At 49.7% G+C, this 23880-nt stretch overlaps 1 protein-coding gene across 3 annotated transcripts; it reads right to left on the bottom strand.

Moving 5' to 3' along the window:
- Positions 1–1696: 1696 nt before the first annotated feature.
- On the bottom strand, positions 1697–17055 carry CYP4B1 (cytochrome P450 family 4 subfamily B member 1; the record flags this gene model as incomplete). 3 transcript variants are annotated; one of them, XM_080693496.1, is made up of 12 exons in its annotated part: positions 1697–1880; positions 2295–2377; positions 2482–2546; positions 3313–3446; positions 5369–5559; positions 6316–6422; positions 6566–6717; positions 7004–7128; positions 7881–8008; positions 9164–9208; positions 9388–9523; positions 16870–17055. In XM_080693496.1, the coding sequence occupies 12 exons, from the start codon at positions 17053–17055 to the stop codon at positions 1697–1699; spliced, it is 1536 nt and encodes a 511-aa protein (XP_080549622.1). The 3 variants fall into 3 exon arrangements, with proteins under 3 accessions (XP_080549622.1, XP_080549621.1, XP_080549623.1); XM_080693495.1 differs by having other exon boundaries at positions 9388–9529; positions 16876–17055; XM_080693497.1 differs by lacking the exon at positions 9164–9208 and having other exon boundaries at positions 9388–9529; positions 16876–17055.
- Positions 17056–23880: the final 6825 nt, after the last annotated feature.

Raw genomic sequence — 23880 nt, 5'->3', positions numbered from 1 at the left:
GGCAGCAGGGCATGTTTAGAGAGCTAGAAGGATTAAGAAGAATTCATCTGCAGTGCCCACCAGTCTCAGCTTCCACCTTCCCTTTCCCAGGAAGCCTCCTCTTCCCTCTGGTACCTGAGCACTCAGCTCTAGTTCCCACTGACACATACTCTCAGGGAGACTTTCGATACTAATGATAAGAGTCTTGCTCAAAACATACCAGGTGGGAGGCCTCAGCTCAAATTATGCCTAGAGCAGGTCCCTTCCCTTGGTGTTGAAATGGGATCCCAGCCTTCTCCCATCAGAAAAAGGGGTGCCAACCCTGCCCACACTTTGCGGCTGCCCCTGTGCTGAAGATTCAGAGAGGAAGTGGATGTCGTACGCTCAGAGGCCACCCTGGGGCATGAGGTAGGTATGACCTCTAGGCTCATCTCCCAGGTGGTGACTGTTGAAACCTTCTCTTCACTTGCACAAGAAAGGTATATCCAGGACCAAGAGGGGAGTTGGCATGAGGCACAGGGGAGACAGCTAAGAGGCACACCTGGCTGGGACCCCTGTGTCTAACCTTGGGTGAGCAAGGAGGTCTGAGTCTTGAGGGGGCTTTGCAGGAGTAAGCATTGACCTGTGGCAGACCTGCCAGGGCTGTGGCTTTCTTCCAACAGAGGTAGAATCAACAGCAGGAAGGTTGCATCTCCAGATGGCATGTCCCCTTGGCAACTTAGAGACATCACCAAATCCCAGGACTAGAATTCCTCTCTCCTGCCTCCCACCCCAGTCTCCAGGGCCCTTCCTTCCATACGTGTCTAATTTCTGAACTGGAGACTACTCGTGGCTTTAGACCTTGAGCTCTAGAGGTGTATGTGCCTACAGGCACCAAACAGCTACTTTCGGGACAACCAGGGAAAGACCTCTGAGTTGTCTAGAAGCCCCCAACTTAACAACCTCCCCAAGCATCCTTTTTTGCATCTTTATACCTAACCCATAATTCTATGCCTAATTCAAGAGCAACTTTCTTTTTTCCAGAACATCCTCCTCTAATGCCACTCTGCCACCTTCCCCAGCCTAACCCTGAATGCCCAGAGTACTGTGAGACACCAATGCTAAGAGTGGCAGGGATGCCATGGAGACCCAGCCCAAGAGGGACAGAAAACACCGATAAAACCATCTTCCATATTCCTTGACTGTGGTAGTAGGATTTTGCTTTAGAATTATTATTTTGTGTAGTTTAAGGTAATTTTCCTTGTCTGTAATATTCAAAACATATACATACAAAACTAAACAAATAAACACATCTCAGTGAAGGGTAATTCCCTTAGCAATCTGCTTGTCACATACTACCTGGCTATAACCACGAATCCCAAAGCAAAGCTCCCATTGGAGTCACTGTGAGTTGTGAAAGCTGGGATGTACATTTTTGCTACATTTTAGAAAGACTGATGATTACAGAAAATAAATGAATTTTCTTGAATCAAGTAGGTGCTCACCAAATGTTTGTTGAATGAATTAATCAGCTCTAGAATACATGTGGAACCAGCATGTATAGACAGCCCTGCTGGTATGGCATCATCATCTGGGAGGTTGTCTATATCAGTACATACTTCCCAGACCACAAGTCTCCAAAAGGCCGGGAGCCACAGATACTCCACATTCTGCCAGAAGGGCAGAGCCCAGGAAGAGGCCACAGCCTGGGCTGTCCAGGACCTTACTCTTTACAGAGCTACTTCCCAGGCCCACGGCCCAGAGACTTCAGATGAAGATGGATACCATTCTTAGAACGTAGGATCAGCTGGGGCAGCTTGATGGGTGGCTGCAGTGGGTCCACGGAGAACTCAAAGCGAAGCAAACAGAGGGCTGTGACCACCTTCATCTCATTCATGGCAAACTGCTGCCCGATGCAGTTCCTGCAGGGAGCAGCACAAAGAGACACTGAGGCACATGGTGTGTCCAGAGTGAGGAGATGGAGGGCTCTCAAAAATCACACTCTTGGTGGCATAACTGGCAGATGGATTAACTGGAGCTAAGAAGCAGATCTTGGGAGCATGATGAGGGTCCCTGGCTGAGTTACTTTACACTGGGGATTCTGGTCTGGGTCCTCTCCTGGAATGATTCACCCATTTCACCCACTTCCCCAGGACAGGACTATAACATTAAGAAGGTCCCTGGAGCTTACTCTGTATTAGGATAGCCACAAACCCAGCTTGGTCCCCCTCATCATGAAGAACCCCACAATGATGGCTTTCCCATGATCCCCTCAACCCTTTTTTTCTCTCTCCCCAACCCTGAGGGCTTGGGGGTGCTCCTAAGCCTCCCCTTACCTGGGCCCAGCAGAGAAGGGCATAAAGGCGAAGGGATGGCGTCCTGACGAATTCTCAGGGGAAAAGCGCTGCGGGTCAAAAACCTAAGGGGATGGATAAGCCTTGCTTAAACACCCACCAGGTCCTGCCTTAGCATAGCCCTATAGCCCCCTACCCTGTCTGACCTCCAGTCCCAGAGATAGGGTACCTCAGGGTCAGGCCACACCACGCTGTTCCTATGGAGAGCATAGATGTGCAAAGAGATCAGGCTGCCTGAAAGCAGAACAGAGGCTGGTTATCAGGTGTTCCTGGGGCAGCCAGGCCCACCTCCACATTGGGCACAGATCCCTGGGTGTCTCCCTATCTGTGACACTGGCCCCTGCCTGACCACTGAGCTCTTGACCACACCTGACACATCAAAGTACCTTGATCATAATCATGCCCAGTCCCTATGAGCCCAGCACTAGGCACAGCCCCTGACACAGACATTTTTGGAATAAAAAAAAGGAGGGATAATCCACCCTACCATAAATTATGACTGGCAGGGACTATTGTAGCCTTTTAATTAACTAACTCTCAAGAAGTACATTATGTTATCAGCGTTATAGGTAGCATTCAGTAGGTGCTTACTGTATGTTTGGCACAGGTCTACACACTCTTTGAAGCCATCCCCTACAGTTGTACATGTTGCACACTGCTCAGCATCAGAGTCTACGTGAATTGTGCCCCATATAGTCGTCCAGGGAGCAACCTGAATATGAATGGCGGCATAAGAGAGCCCTGATGACATTGCCTCTTTAATCTCGACCACAACCTGGAAAAGCAGCTATTCTTCTCTCCCCTATTTTGCAGAAGAAGAAATTGAGGCACAAAGGTAGAGAAATTCACTTTCACCTTGTGGATCTGGGATTTGACCCAGGGCTCTGAACTCGAAGCCGGAGCTTTTTGTTCTTGGTGCAAAGATTTGGCCAATGGCATAGAGGGTGTCAGAGGAGCATCCAGAGGACTCAATTTCACCCCCAAATCCAACCCATCCCACCTGCAGGTAGAGAGCGGCCATCCACAAAGTTGACAGGCTTGCTGAGCTGGCGGTACACCTGGGGCACAGGTGGGTACAGGCGGAAGCTCTCCTTGATGCACATAGTCAGGTAGGTCATCTTGGACAGATCATCCCTGCCAGCAACACAGGACACTTGAGAATGCTGAGCCCCAACCTCCTCACCACCACATCACCCTCCCCCCTCACCACCACCACCACACATCAAAGAGTCAGAGAGGGAGTAAGGGCCCCAAGTGCCCAGGCCAGATGGGACACGGCTGGCCACTCAGACCAGGGATCCGCCTCTATATTCTATTCCCTCTCATCTTTATGGCTAGGAGGGGCAGGCACTAGACTCTAGAAATGTATGTGCACTCAGCCACTGAAGACAAGGTTCGTTCTATGCCTCTTGGGGCCCTGGGGAAGCCTCACAAGGGACCATTCTTTAGGTTCTATTTGGTTTCCCCTGTGGACTTGAAATGGAGTGGACAGGGGCTCATGCATGTTGACTGAATCAGCTAGTGTTCATCTTTTCAATGGGTGAACAACAATAAACTCGGGTAAATATATATTAACAAATATATTTTAAATAGATTTTCTTTATGTGGATATATAGAGTAATATATGCACACGTATGGCCACCAGGAAGCTCAGACCAAATGCAAAATCCACCTACAAGCCGGGCGTGGTGGCGCACGCTTGTAATCCCCGCACTTGGGAGGCAGAGACAGGAGGATCGCGCAGGTTCGAAGCCAGCCATGCGCGCTGGCTTAGGAGACCCTGTTTCCAAATAAAAATGTAAAAATAGGTCTGGGAGTGTAGCCCGGAGGTAGAAGGGCTTCCAGGAACCCCAGTACCACCAAAAAAAAAAAAAAAAAAAAAATCCACCTACAACTATTGTGCAATGCCTTATTACAAAGCCCCAAACTCCAAGTCATTTCCCTCCTGGTCCTGACTTACCCTTTGTTGTTCTATTTTATTGAATAAGTGTCCTCTTAAATTGCTTCAAGTTCTAGATGGAATGAAGTAAGAATGGCATGTTTGAACTCCCTGCCTCAGGCTGTGCGTGCACTGTTTTCCAGCCTGGAATGTCTACTTTCTCTTTTAAAGAGTTTTAACCCTCCTTAGAAAGTTAAGGCAAGCCCCACCCCTTCTGATCCCTCTGTCCTCAACATCCAGTCTCTCAACTTTCTCCATCCTGTGGTTGTCTCTGGCTTTTCAGTTACATGAGCCTGTCTCTCTAAAACTTCCCCAAGACTAACAACTTAGCTCCTCCCCTTCCTGCCTGTACTCCAGATAGCACCTGGCACCGAGCTGAACACCCTGGCAGGGTTCCCACATCTGACCAGTAAAACTGAATAATGAGGACACCATACTCCAAGTCTCAGGTCCTGGAGTTCTAGGTCAGTCGCCCTTGAGTTTCAACATTACTGAGCATTTTCTGCCCCCCTCCTCTGGGCCTCGCCCTATTCTAGAGGCAGCTCAGGGGCCCAGAGGGCATGAAGGGAGGAGGCATAAGGGCAGGAGCCTGAAAGTAGAGGGAGAGAGAAGCCAGGGAGAGAATCCCAGAGATCGTACTGCAAAAAAGAGGTTGGGACCAATCAGTGTCATGTTCAAGAGTTCAAGAAACAAGAAGAAACCTTTGCAAGTTCTTAAGGGAGGGACTTTCTCCTTTGCCAAAGGGAGAGATGTAGAGTCTGTGGGGGAGGCTATGTGCTGCTATCCAGGGGCTGGCTCTCCCCACTGTTCCATCTCTTTTACCCATTTCCCATTTTCTCCTCTTTCCAGTCCTCCCTACTCTACCCAGGAGCCCAGAAAGATAGTCAGGTTCTGCCAGCAGAAGAACTCAGCTCATAGAAATCAGCCTTCTGGATAACTTTCTCTATGTGATCCTGAAAAGGCTCCATTTGAGGGAGTGTGCTCAGGGGTACACCCACACTCACTTCCCCCCTAATATAGCACCAGAAGGATTAGGGTGCCTCTGCTGCCCTCACATCTCTTCTTGGGTGGCTCTGGATTGTCCTCAGATGACATGGGACAGGATGGTACCACTCACCACTGGAAGGAGTCCTGGTCCCCCAAAATCTCCAGGACCTCCTCCCTGCAGCGCTGCTGGTGCTCGGGGTACAGGGCCATGCAGTAGAGAAACCAGGAGATTCCACTGGTGGTGGTATCGTGACCTTCAAACATGAATGTGTCTACTTCAGCCCGGAGGTCTGCATCTGACAACTTGATCCCACTTTCATCCTAGGTTAGGGGATAAGGGGACATCTCAAGGCCTTTGAGCTAGGTACCAAGCAGAACTGGGAGCAGCAGTTGTCCAATGAGGGCATAAGGAAGGGAGCAAAAGCTGCTTTGCAGACTGGGAGTTAGAAGCTTCCCTAGGGTCTTATCTTCCAAGCCCAGCCTGGATGCCCCCTGCTTCCTCTGGTTCCTTTGACCAAGTGCTCTATGGCTTTGCCCCACCCCAACTGTCAGCTCCATTCACTTGGCACCTGGAATGCCACCCAGGAGAGGAAGACATCTTTGCCACAATCTACCTGTTGTCCACTCCATTAGCCTGTAAGCACATGGAGGGCAGGGCCAGGGCCCTTGCACCTCTCCATCTTAGTACAGGAACTAACTCAATGTGTAGGTGCCCAGAGAAGGAAGTGGAGAAACAAAGGACCAAGTGAATTAAATCTAAATTCTAAGAGTCTACAATGCCAAAATTCTTGGGGATCTTAAAAACCTAGAAATGTCTTCAGGCTGCTGCCTGATGCAGAGGGCTCACGGCCTGGAACCACGTGACCAGGCTCCCCACTGCCCACACACACACTCAGCACCTCTGCGCCTTTGTTGCTGTGCATCATCAGACAAAGAGCAGGTTGTGCTTGCTGGGGAAAGAGGGGCCAGTGTTCAATGGCCCCTTATGTGGGCAGCAAGCCCTGTCTAGGAGGATGTGTGCAGACCCCTCTGAGACCTGTTCTTGGCTGGGAGAGGGGGAAGCCACTGAGCACTCACCTGAGCACCCAGGAGAATGTCTAGAAAGTCCAGGTGCCGCCGGTTCTGTATCTTCTCCTGCTCCTTCTTGTCCTGCAGGGCTGCCTTCCGCTTCCTGATGACCTGGTCTGGGCCGGGAGCATAGAGTTCACTGCCTGGAAACCCATCCTCTGCCCAAAGGGGAACTGAGGTCCTAAAATAGGAGGTATGCAGAGGGGCCAAGAGGAAGAACCCAGGCTTCCCAAGGGTGGGCCCAGTGTGAAAGGCCCACCTGTGTGGTCATGGGCGATCTGGCAGGCCCGCAGGAAGCGACGGCCATGCGGCGTGAGCCAGTAGATGAAGTCGTTGTGGTACTGGAAGGACTCAATGCGCTGCTGCGCAAGCAGTGTGAGATCACTGACTGCCAGGTAGTAGCTGTTGTCCCTGCCCAGCAGAAGGTGGAGAGAAGGATGGTTCAGACCCTGACCCAGGGCCAGACCCGAGCAGCTCCCTTCCAGGCTTTTGGTCCAACCACAGCACTTCCTGCCCTTCCTCTCCCCTCCATTAAGCATCCTCTCTAAAGTAAACACGAGCAAGGCCTGGCTCACCTCAGCTGGGCTCCCTAGGACAGGACCTGATGTCCTCTTGCCCCAGGGCCCAGGAGTCCTACCAAGTCTCTGCTCCAAGCTGCTTAAAGAGGGGGGAAATCAGCCCTGTGGCGGCTCCCAACCTGTCATCCAAGCCGCTGTCTCCTTTCCCAAAGGTGCACTTCATGAGCGTGTCCAGTGCCATGTGGCCCACATCAGAAAAGATGTCAAAGCTCTTATTCTCCTGGGCCTTTTTCTCCCACTTGTCCTGGAGCCGAGACGAGAAGCAATGAGGGAGCCAGCTGGGCTGTATGCACCTCCAAGCCCTCCAGGACTCACGGCCTGCCTGCCAGCACCAAGCCCCCCTCCACACGCTCTTGGCTCTTCCTCTGTCCTGCATCCTGCTAGAATACAGTAGCCTCTGGGCCTCGGGCTCAGAGGGCAGGACCAGGAGGCAGACCTCACACAGCACACAGCCAAGATAGCCTATAAGGGAGCAAGAGTGCCAATGCAGGGCAGCTCCCCAGCACAGGGAGGAGGTTCTTGCAAGGGAAAAGACCAGCCCAGGTAACCTCTGGGAATTCCCAGCCCTGAGGCCCTAAGCCTGACTTGACATCCCTCTTAGAGATGAGCTGTAACTGTGTTGTTAGTTGAGGCAGCTGTGATAGGCAGGAAATGAAAAGGAGATACCTAGATGAGAAAAGATTTCCTGATACTCTTAAATATAGGCAGCCTTCAAATCTGCTCCATTAGAGGACTTTCCAGAGGAAGCTTCCCAGAGTCCTTTGATCTGACAAAAAAGAGAGCAAGGACTCCTGGCAGAGACAGAACCAGGCTGCCTAGACAGAGAGCTTCAACACCTGGCCAGCAGTGCAAACAGCTGGGGTAGCAGAGCAAGGCTTTGGCCCTGCTACTACAGACAAAAGGTGGATTCAGGGATGCCCTCCCCCAGGACAAATGAGGGTGTGCAGGGCTGGCCCAGCAGCCCCCAGCTCCAGGAGCCAGCCACAGGCAGCTCACCAGCATGGCATGTGTAGATTTGGTGAATACAGCCACGTAGGGCTTCAGCACATCATAATGGAAGCCAGGTGTGAGGAGCTTGCGGTGCTGGAACCATTTGGGGCCCTCAAGAACCAGCAGGCCTTTACCTGGGAAGGGAAAGAAGACAGAGAGTTGGTGAATCCAGGCAATCATGCCCCACTCCTCGCAGCCTGAGACCAAGCACACCCGATCTCCCCATCACCCCACAGTGCACACAAGCATGGAACCCTTACAGGGGTAGGGCACTAACAGACCCAGTGCTGCCCTCTGTGCCCCCATCGCGGAGCCTACTAGGACCTCGGGACACTAGCGGCAATTCTTGGCTGAGTGAGCTCCTGCCTCAGGACAAGCTGACTTCTCTGCCCTCAGGTGCACCCACAGAGCCTGGGCTCACATGACACTGACTCAGACAAAAGGAGATCCCAAGAGGCAAGGGGAAAGCCTGCTGGACCTTGGCTCTCAGCTGCTGGGACTGAGGCCACACCTTCAGGATGTGGGGACAAGCTGCCAAGTCTGTGCTTTGCGGCCGCAGGTGGGACCCTATGCATCTGTCCTCCATACCCAGCCATGGAAATGCATTCCTTTCTTCAAAATTGCATCTCATTTTCCTAAGTCCTATCTGTCTTTTCTTTCTGTCCTCCTTTTGATCAATGAAAAGAGAGTAAGAGTCACTGAAGTACACAAAAACACTTCCCTGCATTACCATGTAAAGGAAATATTCTTGGGACTGTTTTCTTCCTCTTATCCTGCTCTTTCTCAGCTCCTAGAAAGTGGCTGAGGATCCTTGAGGATTGTGAGTAAAAGAAGGGCTTTGGAGAAGCATAAGGCCTTGGCTCAAAAATATCCAATGGCTCCTACCCATTTTTAACATCAGTCCGGTCCTCATTATGACAGCCACGGTCAGCTGGCCCTCCCTGTTCAGCCTCATCTCCTAATCGAGGTCCACCTTCCAGCCACCCAGACAGCTCTCAGCCATGGTCCTACTACTACACCTTTCCTCTGACCCTTACTCTAGACAGCACCACCTACTTAAATGTCCTGAGCAACTCCATAACCACCTCCTCCAGTACGTCATTCTTCATACCCACACATTCCCATGCCTGGAAGGGAGGGGAGATGAACTCTCCTGAGCTAACCACAGGCACATGGGGATCAGGCTATCCAGTTGATGTGATAACTGAGTGGGCAGAGCAGGGCAGGGTCCTGGTCACCCAGAACCAAGCATGGGGAAGGAAGGGCAGGGAGGGCAGGTGCTCACTCACCAATCCATTGGAGGAAGAAATCATACAGATCCGGGGCCTTGGGGTCTACAGGTAAATGAGAAGTGGGTCAGTCAAGGACAGGGGCTCCCCAGAAGAGACTCATTGGTGAAGAGGGTGGGGCCTTGGCCATCCTCTTCCCAGACTCAGAACAGAGGCCCAGGCCTCCTTTGCACACCATGCCCTTTGCTCCCCGGAAGCCCCAGCCTCTCCCAGGGGTGCCTCACCCCCACGGCTGTACACAGCTTTGGCATAGTCTGGCTCGTAGATGTTCAGGAAACCAAGGAACTGTCCCAACCAGAGTGGGTGGGCGTAGGGAAACTGGTGGGCCCAGGAGACCACCTTATCCAAGCTCCCCGTCTGCTGTATCTGAAATGATAACAGAAGGCCAGGACCACTCAGGAACAAAGTATCGCCAGCCAGACCCCAGACCCCTGGGCAGAAAGGAAGGGGTAGTCTGTGCAAACCCTGGGGCTTCCCTCCCTCTCCCGCACACCATCCCCTCAACAGCTCTGGCACAGAGCCCTCTCCAGCCACGCAGCCATTAATCTAAATCCAGGGATCTTTGTATGACCCAAGCCACAATCCTCAAAGGTCTTGGGACTTCTTTGCTCTCCAGCCGTCAGCTGTGCCTCCTCTGGGGCTCATCTCCTCCCAGACCTCAATACAGTTTGGTATAATCTCTCCACGGTATCATCCCTGATGATCCTGAGTTCACCCCAAGGTGGTTTAAGAGTTTTCAATGCTCTTGAGCACACAATGTCACAAAGAGCACCAAGTGATAAAAGTTATCTCTATGCACAGGTAGGGAAAATCCTAGTATCCCTGCCTCCTTTTTATCTGGTATTCCTGGCAGCACACCCTTCCCCCATGTCTCACTCTTCTATCTGCCCTCCTGGATTTTCCTTACAAACTTTCTGGCTGTAAAAGCTACTCCCTCCCTGCCCCACCCCATGCCCTGCTAACCCAAGTCCAGGGACCCCAAATGGACACTGTAGGGAAAGGGTGAAGTCACAGAAAAGCCAGACTCCTAGGGTCTCAGGGTTGGAAGGAGCCTACAGCTACTCTGGTTTATATGAGCCTGCTCTACTCCTTACCAGCCATGCCTGCCCCCCTACAGTATCCCTGGACAGACAGGAGACCCTGGCATCATGCTGCCCCTGCCCTCTGCTAAGCCAGATCACCATGGCCTCCCTGGGCTCAGCTTTCTCCAACATGCTCCTGATTTCACCAGGAACTTAGTGAGAGTGAGGATAGCTCCCAGCACTTGGCTCTGCTCCTACAGCTGCCCCTCCCCACAAGAGTCCTGAGATGTCCTCCTTTGGGGGGACATGTGGCTGCTGGCCAGCTCTTCTGGGTTACACAACGGGATCTTGTCCTCAGCTGCCTTGAGCTGGGACATTTACTAGGTCTGGAACAGCTTGTTTTTCTCCAGAAGGAAGGAAGCAGGAGAATTCAGGAAATAGAGATAGTTCACAGAACCCAGTTTCCCAACACCACACCCCTCATCTTCCCATTAGCAATCTTTGTTGGCCCTGCTTGGAGTAAAGAATAGGAGGGGCTGGGAAGAGCAAGCATGAGACACCCCTCTCTTCTCTGCTCCCCAAGAATATGGGTAAGCTTTGTTCTAAGAATCAGACAAATGTTATCTATTAATGTTGCCTAGTCAAACCAGGACCTCTCTTTATAGGTGGAAACAGTGTAGGCCACAAACCAAAAAAACCACCCCATATGAGTTAGGACAGACCAGTGATGATGAGTTTATGTTGTCCTTCTGTTAGGAATCCTGTTCAGGTCACAGGCCAGTTGGCCAGTGTCCCAGGAACAAGCTACCCACTTTATCCTGTTTGCTGCAGCCACAGCTCTCATGGGGCTGCTTAAGAACAAAAATTAATATTTTAAAAAATGGTGATGGTTGTTCAGAAAAATAAACAGTTGGTAAGTGGAGAGATCGAGGATTTCTTCTTTCCCAGCATGCCGGGGCCTCCTGAAGGCAGGTGTTGTTGATCTTAGATGCCCAGTAGCAAGGTTGCCCAGCCCAGTACCTCCACCAAGTTAGTTTTTCCTGCCCCAAGAGTTCATACATCTCTAGGGACAGGAAACTTAACTGCTTTTTTCAAAACAGCCATCTTTGCACTGCTCAAATTCTTAACAAGATTTCATAGTCACCAGACTGAAAGTTATCTTCTGGGAGCATTTCCCATGAGTTTCTGCTCTGCTCTCCAGGGCTGCTCAGGCTCCCACCGCCCAAAGAAGTCCTGCAGGGGCCAGCCTGGGTCAGCTTTCCTCCCGGATAGACACCATTAGGTGCCCTTGGGTACCCTAGTCTCAGTCGTCTTCCCACAGTTGGCACTACCCCACCACACACACACTTGTTAGGGCTCAATGTACGTCTGAGCCTAAGCCAACATCCAGATTTTAAAGAAAGCTAAAAAGTTAGAAGCAGCTGCTGAGAAGAATCAACCCAAGTGAGAAGAGGCAGCACCTCTGAAATAACCACAAGACTCAGCATCAAAAGGGATTCAGCAGTGGGGATGAGCAGAGGCTTAGAGCTAGGGGACTTCCTGTACAATGTTCCAAGGGGCAGGGAGGTGGCTTCCCCTCACTCTACTAACAAGCAGGTGACTCCATCCTCCTTGCTCAGAGACAAGTGGGTGTGTAAGCATGCAGGTCACAGAAAGAACCTCTAGCTCAAGGAAAGGAGCAAGGAGGCTGAGTGAGATCAACCTGGGTCACCACGACTCTCCTAGCCACCACATTTTGACTAGGAAGTTATACTGAACTTGCCCAAAGCCACACAACTAGCATCATGCCCAGGGACTTAGATTCCAAAGCCTGTACTCTAATCCAGCCTCCTTCCTGTCATCCAAAGATGAACTCTAGCCCAAGAAACGACCAGGCTGAAGGGGGCATGCAGGCAAGCACCCGGACACCTAAGAGGAAGGGAGATCAAGGGGCCCAAGAAATGCCCCTTAGGGCATTCTGTGTGAGTGGCTTTGCTGCCCTGGGTTGGGCTGCCTGGGGATTCGTTCAGTCATCCAAAACATGGGCACTGAGCACTCTCTCCATACCAGGAATTGCTAGTTACTGGGACACAGTGGTAAACAAGCAAAGCCCTGCCCTCCTCCAAGTGTACATCCCACATGGGGAGAAAGAAAATAAGTAAAAACCAAATATAGCAAAATGGGATTTCAGGTAGTGACAAGTCTAGGAAGAGAAACAAAGCAGAGTAAGAGGCCAGGCTACTGCTGCAGAGTGGGCTGGGGGTGGGGTGGAAGGCCTCCCTCTAGTGCCATTTGGCAGAGACCAGCAGAAACACATCTGGAAGCCCTCTAGCATTGGCCACAGTCTGTTCCCTCCCCAAAACAAACAACACGTCTCCTCTCTTATGGACTGCCTTCATACCTCTGCTCCCCACACCCAATCTATGAGTCTTGCTCTACCTCTTAGAGAAGACAGAAGTAATCAGATAAAATATCCCTAAAAGTCAGCCACCAGACCTGAAGAACCACTTCACCTGTACCAGCCTCTCCCTAATCCTCCTGTTTCAGCAGAGGAGGCCTGGGAGCCTGTCCAACTTCCTTGGAATATTCCCCTCCTCTCTATCTCCATCTCTCTCTCTCCCAAATCACAAACCTACCCTCTCTACTGGCTCCTTCCTGGGCATGTTTAAAACACACTCAAATCCCTCCTGATTTAAAAATAAAAAGGGAGGCTGAGCGTGGAGGCACATGCTTGAAATCCCAGCATTTGGGAGGCGGAGATGGGGGGTATCATGGTTCACAGAGAGCCTCAGCTACTTAGTGAGGCCCTTTACAACTCAGTGAGACCCTGTTTCAAAAAATAAAAAGACTAGCTCAGCATGGTGGCGCATGCTTGTAATCCCTGCATTTAGGAGGCAGAGACAGGAGGATCTTGCTGGTTCGAAGCCAGCCTCACTGGCTTAAGAGACTCTGTTTCCAAACAAAAAATATAAAATAGGTCTGGGAGTGTAGCCCAGAGGTAGAAAGCTTCCCAGGAACCCCAATACCACCAAAAATTAAAAAAATAAAAAATAAATAAAATTAGTCAAGCACAGAAAGAGAAGGGACATGTGTTTTCTCTAATATGTTCAAGCTAGGGAGTAGTGGTAATACCAGAGGGATTCCAGATGATGGAGGGGAAATCTCAGCAAAGCTTGAACAGAAGGATAGGAGAGGAAGAAAGCTGAGGTTGTTCAATGGAGGAGCTACATACGAATATGTGTAATAGCATAAATACAACATGATTAACCTGGACACTCTCTATTGACGGGGGGGGAGGGAAAAGGAGGGGGAAGGGCATGAAGCACAATGTAAATGTACACCACTCTCAGTATGTTTCACTTATAAAAAATTAAAATTAAAAAAATAAAATAAAATAAAAAGACTAAAAATAGGACTGGTGGTATAACTCAGAGGTGCAATGCTCCTGGGTTCCATCCCCAGTACTACAAAAAATTAATAATAAATAAAAATTAAAAAGGAAACAATACCCCCCTTGGCTCATTCTCCCTTTATAACCTAACTTCTCAGAAGTTAGCCTACTTCAGCCCCCTCTCCCTGCCTGCCCTTTGAGGTGTCTGGCGCTCTCCCTGGTATTAAACCCAGAAGGCTGCAAGCTGCTGCAACACAGTCGACTTTGCCTATTTCTTGCTCTCTCTTGCTGTCCTGCTGCATGGCCTCTTTTCATCCTTCCATCCCGTTCCTTCTCCTTATAGGCTCGCCTTCTTCTGTGGCTTCCTTTGCTACCTACCTGCCAGCAACTCCTCACTCAGTGGCTCATTCCAGCCCACAAACATTACTGATACCTTCAGACACCTGTCTATGACATCCTCTAAGCCCCTCAGACCCCGCATTTCATATGCACACATGTGTTTATGCACATTGCATTTGCCTCCAAAATCTGCCCCTCGTCCTGTCTGGAGGAATGAAACCACTACATCTCAGTGCTGGATAGAAATATAGAATGTAAGCCAGGTGTGGTGGCGTACACTTATAATCCCAACATTTGGGAGGCTGAGACCGGAGGATCACAGTTGGCAGACAGACTCAGCTACTTAGTGAAGCCCTTTGCAACTCAGTGAGACCCCATTTCAAAATAAAGAATAAAAAATAGCTCGGAGGTAGAATGCCCCTACATCCCATTCCCAGTACCACAAAAAAAGAAAAGAAAAGAAAAGAAATATGAAATGTGGTTTTCTCCATGGTTTAGTGAATCCACAGGAGGCCCTCTGTGGAGGCTGGCCCTCCCTGCTTTGGGCTCACCAAGTGACCTTTATGTTGGAATTAGCAAAGGAGAGCTAAGAGAACCAGATGTAGCAGGTTCCAAGAGGAGGTTCCCACCATGAAACTCCAAATGTAGTACCCGAGGTTCCCCATTCACACATTGACAGGTGATGCCGCCTGGAGTCTCTCCTCCTGGGTTGCAGATCCCTACATGTTTGAACTTAGACATAGATATTCATTCATTTTGGTTGTAATCCTCCCAACCCCACCCTCATGGTTGAAAGAGTCTTTTTCTCTCTTTAGAGGGTATTGCCAAATTCCCCTCTGATCCAGCTGGACTGATGCCTTAGTTTAACAAAGTTCCAAGGGCAATCTTTGTCCCATTCTCCTAGTAGATGAAGGAGACCTCACTGACACTGTCACGTCTGCAGCAGAGGCCTTAATGCCCACCTCTCCAATGCCCACTCTACCCTCACTCCTCTCCACCTGCTGGCTTACTTCTTAGCACTTGGGTTGCTTCCACCTGCCTCTTCTGCCTCCATGTACCCTCCATCCTGCCCCCACCCTGCCTCCTGTTTGCCTCCCAACCTAACCTCACTGCCTCCTGTTTGGCCCCAGTCCATCTATTCACCACCCCAAAGCCAAATGGAGGACCTCTCCATTTCTCAGTTTCAGGTGTATACCCAACCAAGAGCAGAGGCTTGATAAGCCCTGGAGACATGAAGTGGCTCTATGCCATGATTGCCCTGGAAACCTTTGTAGTGCTTAAGAGCAGACACTCCTCCTTGATCCTTGCAAGCTCTTCCTGGTGCCTAGCAAAAGCTCTTCAGGTAGTTGTGTTGGAGAGAAGAAGCGAGGGCTGGGCTGAGTTCCAAGCCCTCTGGTACACCCCCAAGGTGGGGACAGGGGTAGCTGGGGATAAAAGACAGCCATCTCTGGCATGGAGTTGTAGAAAGAGCACAGTCCCTGTCCTTAGGAAGCCCACTGGCTGGGGAAAACCCAACTCTGACAGAGGCGCGTAGAAGGGGAGAGGGCACAAGAGGAAAAGACCTGAATATCTCCCTCAGTGCCCCTCTATTAGTGTTAGACCCCAACCTTCCCATGACCCTCCTTCCATACTTGGCAAAGACAATCTTCCAAACCCTCCAACCCCTTTTCCAATACTCTCCCCTCTATGGATACCCCCCTCCTATTCTCCATCATTCCCTGTTTAGACTAGGCCTGGACTGTGCCAGGCTTTGTGCTGGACCTTGAGGGCACAAGGATAAATCAGACCAGATATCCATCTTCTAAAGGTCACAGACCAGTGGGGAAAGATGGACAAGCACTTAGAAGAAAATAATAATAATGGAGCTGATGTGGGGTCTTGGTGAGGGACTTCACACAGACAGTGGCTCTGGCATCTAAATTTCTTTCTAGGCAGAAAATTCCTTGAGAGTCTCAGCAGAGTCAGATTCTCTCCCCAGCCTATCTCCCCTTTTTTGTCTAGATTTCCCCTAGGGTATCCCCCCAGAATTATCTGTAGAGGCAAGAATAAACCTAGAGGTAAAGTTCATTTCCAGTACCAATTGCAGAAGAAAAGCAGTTTCCCAGATTGAGGATGAGGAAAGAAGATTCAGTGGGTAAGAGAAGGATTACCCCTTTCTCTCTGAGCTCTAATTTCTGGTATCTATACTTGGGATCCCAAACCTGGATGAAGAATGAATTGCTCGGGGAAGTTTTTAAACTGAAACTCTTAGTCCCAATGTGGGGGGGGGGGGATTAGAATCTCCAGGTACTGGAGGCCCAGGAATTTGCTTCCCTTGGTTGGCTCTAATTCCCTGTCTGTTTGTATTTCCTATTCAGAAACCTCTGATCTGGGTCCCCATGACAGGAAGCATTACGAGTGGGAGCTATGGTGGTCCTCACTGTGCTCTGGTAGCAAGTGGATGAGCCAGGAGAGAAACCATGGTTGCTAAGCCACCCATAGAAGTGTCCAGGAGACCCTCCCCTTCATGGGGCACCAACATTTGGGGCACTGTAGGAGGTCTCTCATGTGACAACATTTTATCTCTGCCTTGGTTTTCATTGTTTGCCATAGAAGTAGATGTCTTTCCACTACACACAGAGAAGACTTACCACTTTAGCTTTCCTCTTATGCTATCACCAAGGCCCACCAAGGCTGGGCCTCAGGATGATGGGAGGGGTCTGTACCCTGCTTGGGCCCCAAGATGATGTGCTCACTGCTCCTGAAGCCAGCTCAAAAGATAGGAGTAAGGGGACAGTCCCTGCAGGAAAGATGCATGGGAACCACGACCCCCTGCCCAAGCTGACAGCCTCCCTCTACAGCCCCCAAGGAATTAGGCTGGGTAATGGAAGGAAAAAGGAAGGGAGGGAGGGAGGAGGGAAGGAAGGAAGGAAGGTAGGAAGGCAGGCAGGCAGGCAGGCATGTCGGCCGGCTGACCTCCTTTCTCCACCCTCCACACGTACCTCCAGGGCATGCCCGAAGAGCCAGTGAGTGGGGGGCCCTGGGAAGTTGTCCATGGCCCTGGCCAACTTTTGCCTCCGCAGCAGCAGGCGGGAGAGCTTGAGGAAGCCTAAGACCAGTATCACTCCACAAGCCCATAGGCCCAGGCGGCAGAAGCTCAGGGAGAGGAAGCTGGGCCCCATGGCTAGAGTCACACAGCCTAGATCAGATCTGCCTCTAGCTGCCCCTGGCTCCCCTTATACTGTGCACCCAGGCTCCCTGCCAGTTCCCGCCCCCAACCACACCCTGCCACAGGCAGCAACTGGGCTGAGTGCCATAGGGTGGAGACAGCAGCCTCCGAAGTTAGAGACAGAGGAGAGAGCTTGGCTGCTTCTCCCCAGACTCTGCTAGCCAGGCAGTGGGCATCCCACCTCAGTTCCTTGGAGGGGCCATGAGAGGGCCGCTCTGAGTGTAATCACTGGCATGATAACCATGCCTTTTCCTATGAGCGCCTTGTATGCTTCAGGTGCTTCTTACGCGCTGTCTTGTCTAACCTGGATAACAAGATCACAGGTGCTCACTCTTTAGCTAATTTCCCAGATAATGAAACTGAGGCACATTATCTGACCCCTTGCCTTCTCTGAGTCAGTAGCTACCATCTGAGCTCTGAGATCTGAGTTCCAAGTCCATCTTGTTCTCATTCGGCCCTGCCACCTCCCCAATGGAAGAGTCTTTGCTCTTCTCCCCCTGCTGGCAAGCTGACTTCCACGGACAGGCTCCCCAGGTCCCCTGTGCTTTCCTATAGGAAAGCCACAGTGTCCCCTTCAATGTGGGCCCCCGGGAGGGGACTTGTACTTCTGTCAGGTTTACAATGATCCCAGTCTTTTTTGTGAGGCACCATCAGGAATGGGGTTCCAGTCCCTGAAGGGAGATCCTGAGTCCAAAAAGTCAGCTGTACCTCCAAACCATAGTATAAATTTGTTACATAAGAGCATAGAATTGGGAGGCTGAGAAAGGAGGATCTCAGGTTTGAGGCCAGGCTCAGCAATTTAGCAAAGGCCCTTGGCAATTTAGTGGGACCAGATTTCAAAATAAAATAGGGAGGGGATGTAGCAGAATGCCAGAATTCCCCTGGGTTCAATATCTAGTATGAGAGAGAGAGAGAGAAAGAAGAAGGAGGAGGAGGAGGAGGAGGAGGAGGAGGAGGAGGAGGATAATAATAATAATAATAATAATAAGAAGAAGAAGAAGAAGAAGAAGAAGAAGAAGAAGAAGAAGAAGTCGACGATGACAGAGGAGGAGGGAGGAGGGGGAGAAGGTGGAAAGAGGAAAAGGAGGAGGGAGGAGGGAGGGGAGGAGGGAACATGAGGAGGAGAAGGGAAAGGGAGAAAGGAGGAGAAGGGAAGAGGAGAAGGGGGAGAAGGAGGAGGGAGGAAGGAGGAGAAGAGGAGGGAGAGGAGGAGGAAGAAGGAAGAGGAAGGAAGAAGGAGGAGGGGGAAAGGAAGAGAAGGAGGAGGAGAAGGAGGGAGGAGGAAAAGGAGGAGGAGAAGGAGGGAGGAGGAGGAAGGAGGAAGAGGGAGAAGGAAGAGGAGGAGGAGGAGGGAGAAAGGAGAAGGGAGAGGAGAAGGAGGAGTTAAAATATTACCCTTTCATCCAGGCGTGGTGGCGCACGCTTGTAATCCCCGCACTTGGGAGGCAGAGACAGAAGGATTGCGCTGGTTCGGAGCCAGCCTTGCTGGCTTAAGAGACCCTGTTTCCACATAAAAAGTAAAAAAAATAGGTCTGGGAGTGTAGTGAGGAACACACTCAAACCATATCCAAGGTAGAAACTGGTCATGCTGTTTGAACTCCTAGATCAACCTTCACTGAAAGCTAGGATTACCTTTGAACCCTTTAATTGAATAAGCTAAGAAATCCACTTTATCAAATATATTCAAATATAAATCCCCTTTATCAAATATTTTCTGTTGCTTAAAACCATAGGATTCCTACAGAATATACTAGGGAAAAACCAGGAAAGTGAGAAAGGTTTGGTTAGGTAGGGATGAAACATATTGGGGAATTAGTCTGGGACACAGAGAGTGGAATTAACTTGGGAAAGGGAGTCAACCTGAATATGTTGAACATGGGGGGCTAGCCTGAGAAGTACTGAGAGGCTCACAGAGGAGCTCTATGTGAAATCTGCACAGAAGCTTTCATAAGAGGGAAGCAAGCAATAATCTGGGTGTGGCGAAAGTGAGGGGCATATTTGTAGAAGAAGCACATACCTGAGATGTTATGAAACAGAAAACACAAAGGAAAGAAACCTGTCAGAAAACTGGAATATCGGGAGCTGGGTTAAGAAGGAGTCTATGCCTCCCAGGCTGCAGGAAGCCATGGCATAGAAATGAGGATGCTCAGAAGTGGCTTCTAGGAAGATCACCCCTCACCCCTCTGCATATGTCTGATGACTATGGCTGGTGAGGTTGGAGCCTGCTGAAGACCTGGAAAGGAAAGGAAGCTATCAATGTGCTGGTCCTTTGGGAAGTGACAAGACTGGTCAGGGAGGTAACAGGGCGCATGATCCTGAGCTGCTTGTGTGTAAGGGGACTGGAGCTCAGCTGAGAATGACAGACAAGAAGAGGAAGTCAGAGAAGATGAGCAGGGTGAGTGTCACTATGGCCTCAGACTCAGAGGTCCTGCCTATCTTCCCCTGCCAGAAACATGGCCTGGTTCTTACGGCTATTTTTCACACACACCCTACTCTCCACTCCTTGGTTAAATTCTGGCAGCCACCCACATTTCTAGGACAAAAGACAGGTGACCACATGAGCAGAGTCAGAGGCTAGGTAGAACCAACCTCTCCGGTCCTATCCTACCAGCTCCCAGCAATGAGCCACCTTGGCAGCAGAAATGCTCCACTCTGAAGCTTCCACCCACTGATCTTAGTTTGACCCTCAAGGCTCCAAAGAAAACCTCTGTGAAAAGAGGATTAGAGATGACTCTCAATTCAACAGTGTGCCAGAACTGGCTGGCACTGGCTCTCAACAGAAAGTGTGAGCACCGCTTCCCACCTTTGAGTTCAGTGACATCATACCAGTAGCTTGAATTGGCCATCATGGGAATATTTACACCTCGAAAAAACTGGCAAATATTTGACCAAATTATGTGCATAAATAAATATCTAACAACAAATCCCACTATTATATATAACCATACTGCACCAATAAAAAATGGGAAGGAAATTGGCAAAGCTACACAGATCAAGGCTTTCTGCCCTGGAAAGCCAAATGTTAAACATTTTCAACAGATGGCCACAGTATGACACTGCTCCCCACCCACAACTCTATAAACCTTCAAAAGACATTCGGGATCCTCTCTACTTCCCCAGAACACAGTAAATTCAAGTGAATGTCAAAGAGACTGGCTACTATAGCTGGATATGTGGGGAGAAGACGGTGAGAAAAGGTTTATTGACCAATGTAAAATATAGTGGCAATTGGTACCTCTTGTAACTGGGTCCCAGTAGCCACTGCCTGTCTGGGAGCCCTAAGCTCACCACTGTCCTTTTTTTAATTTTTATTGGTGCATTGTAGTCATACATCTTAATGGGATACAAGATGGTGGAGGCATACATGCACACATCACCCAATTGGGACTCCTACCTCAAATCAGGGAAGTCAGGCTGACAGGGAAGAGGGTGTACTGAATGTTAATTCTTAATAAAGCTGGGAAGATTCAGAGGAATTAAAAATGTTCTAGTGCAGTACTCTCGATCTCAGCTGCACATTTAAATCACCTGGGAACCTTTAAAAATATCCCTTGCCCTTGCCATAACCCTATCCTATGTGCTGGCCTGGAACCTGTCTTTCCTGATTATGTAGCCTTCTTCACAGGTTTGTTGCAAGGAACCTGGGAACTCAACAATGTCCTATGCACATTGTAAAGCTGGTGTCCACCGGGCCTGGTGGCACACACTTGTAATCCCAGTATTTGGGAGGCTGAGACAGGAGGATCACAGGTTCATGGCAGCCTCAGCTACTTAGTGATGCCCTCAGCATCTTAGTGAGACCCGTTTCAAAAAAAAAAAAATAGCAGCATTTGGGAGGCTGAGACAGGAGGAATGCAGTTCAAAGACGGCCCCAGCTCCTACTTAGTGAGGCCCTTTGCAACTCAGTGAGACCATGTTTCAAAATAAAGACTAAAAAATAGGGCTGGGGGTGTAGCTTGGAGGTAGAATGCCCCTGGGCTTTATCCCCAGTACCACAAAAAAATAAATAAATAAATAAAAATAAAAAATAAAAAGTAAAAAATAGGACTGAGGATATAGCTCGGAAGTAGAATGCTCCTGAGTTAAATTATCGTATGCCGGGCATGGTGGCGCACACTTATAATCCCCGCACTTGGGAGGCGGAGACAGGAGGATCACACAGGTTCGAAGCCAACCGCGCTGGCTTAAGAGACCCTGTTTCCAAATTTAAAAAAAAGTATAAAAAGTATAAAAAAAAAAAGTTCTGTGAGTGTAGCCCAGAGGTAGAAGGGTTTCCAGGAACCCCAGTACCACCAAAAAAAAATTCTCAGTACTCTCCCCCCCAAAAAAAGTTGGTGTCCCATGTGAAGAATGGCTACCAGTGCACAAAGTAGTGAGGAAGCTGGGGAGATGGGCCTCTGTGCTAGCATTCGGGACTTTCTGATCTTTGTGGTCTGCCCAGTTCCTTCCACTTAGGTTGTATTTGCTCACGAATGAGGTTGTATTTGCTCATGAACGATCCCAGCCAGCTGTGGCTAAGCACATTGGTCCTGAAAATATGAGGGGGGAAGAAGGAAGGTGGAGATTGGGAGGGCCAAGAACAGGGAGGAATGTGAAGCAGCTGGCTGCACAGAACTCAGTCCTTCTATAGGCTCCGTCTTGAGTTGAGGCTTCAAGAGAGCCTGAGGCCTCCTTCCCAGGTGCCCCACTCTACCACAAGAATGGCTTTGCCACCAGGATGGCTAAAGATGATAACCCTGGTATAGATGTGAGTCAGAATCCCTGCCCCTCCAAGGACCCCTGCCCTTCTGCTTATGGTGGTGTGATAATATTCTTCACAGAAAGTTCTAACAGTCCCAGGAAGCCAGCGTGGCTGATAAGGAGGTAGGGGTGAGGGACACAGGCCAGGTTTCGATGGTGAATAGCCTGAATACCAGGCTAAAGATTTGGCCTTTTCCTGGTGACCCCAGCCATGCCTCTGAGGGGGGACACTATTAGAATTTTATGTTTGGCAAATGTTAAATGGGGCAGAGTTATACACCTACAGGGAAAGCTATGAGTCCATAGACAGGAGCCTAACCTCATAGGGAAACATGCCTTCCTGCCTGGGAACAGAGCCTGTCTGCCAGAGGTCAAACTTCCTGCATGTCTAGCTCTCCCCCAGAATATGCCAAACAGGAAAAGTGCTGAGTCAGAATCCCTAGTGAGGGAGGGAAGGAAGGGAAAAAGAGAAAAGAAGAGCAGGGGAGGGAGAAAGGAGAAAATGGATCCTTTTGAAATGCTAGATGGAGTTTTGGCTGACTTGCCAAACACCCTCCTTCTCCCTGTGAGTTTGAAGCAATTGAGAAATACCCATACCTCTTTTTTTAGTATCTGGGAAACTGAAATTCACATGGGGGTTCCCAAGCCCCATGATTCAATGGACAGCTCTTAAATTCTCCCTTCATGCCAACCTGGCCAACCCCCTCATCAGACATGCTAGCTGCCTGGGATTGCCAGGAGCTTCAGTTAAGAATGTCTTCTTGGGTTTCTAACTAGCCTGAGACATAAGCCCAGCCCTGGGCAAATTTCATAACCTCTCTGAGTCTCAGGTTGCTAATCTGCAGAACAGAGATTATAATAGTATCTACTTTGTATTGTTGTTTAGAGGATTAAAGGAGATAATGCATGTGAAGTGTTAGTTCTCACATTAAAAATGATTTAATATTCTTAGAGTTGCATTTGGATGGATGATGATCAGTAAAAGGCTTCAACAGCTTCTCCCACTGAAATAGACTTGCTCAGGAGTAATCCCAGCAGTGCCTGGCTGGTATCGAGCCTGGGTTTGTGTCAAGACCTGCTCTGCTTCTAGCTCCCATGAGGAGAGAGGAGAGGCCCTTTCACTCTCTCTGCTTCCCGCAGCCATGCCCTGAGCTCCACAGACTTCACCCCACCTAACATGGACTGCAACCTCTGAAGCCTCCAGAACTGTGAGAAAATAAATCTCCCTTCTTCTATGTTGTGGCAGACAGGTATTTTGAGCCACAGTTGTTAGAATGCTGACTAAAACAGGAGGTTTGGACAAGGTCCCATCTTGCTCTAAGGTAATGTGTTTTTTTGTTTGGTTTGGTTTTGCAGTATTGGGGTTAGAACCCAGGGGTTCTATCTCCAAGCTACATCCCAAGCTTACTTTTTATTCTTTATTTTGAAACAGGGTCTCACTGAGTTGCAAAGGGTCTCACTAAGTATCTGAGGCTGTCCGCGAACTACGATCCTTTGAAAAGCTCTGCCTGACAAAAAGCAGGGTTAGCACAAATTCATGGATGAAAGTCAGTAGGCAGCTAGGAGAGAAGCAAAATGACGTGTGTGTGTGTGTGTGTGTGTGTGTGTGTGTGTGTGTGTGTGTGTGTAAGAGAGAGAGAGACAGACAGAGAGAGAAACAGCTACAGAGATAGATACAGAGATACTGGGGATGGAACACACAGGGGCATTCTACCTCTGAGCTACACCCCCAGCCCTATTTTTATTCTTTATTTCGAAACAGGGTCTCACTGAATTGCAAAGGGCCTCACTGAGTAGCCGAGGCTATCTGTGAACCCAGATCCTCCTGTCTTAGATTCCCAAATGCTGAGATTACAAGCATGTGCCACCATGCCTGGCATATTTTTATTTTGAAACAGGGTCTCACTAAGTTTCTGAGGGCCTTGATAAGTTGTTGAGGCTGTCCTCCAACCTGTGATCCTCCTATCTCAGCCTCCCAAGTACTGGGATTACCAACATGAACCACAATCCCTGGCTACTTTTTCTCTTTTTTAATACC

The sequence above is a fragment of the Muscardinus avellanarius genome (genome assembly GCF_963383645.1).
Source record: "Muscardinus avellanarius genome assembly, chromosome: 3".
Classification (NCBI taxonomy): Eukaryota; Metazoa; Chordata; class Mammalia; order Rodentia; family Gliridae; genus Muscardinus; species Muscardinus avellanarius.
This window is presented reverse-complemented; position numbering and strand designations above follow the sequence as displayed.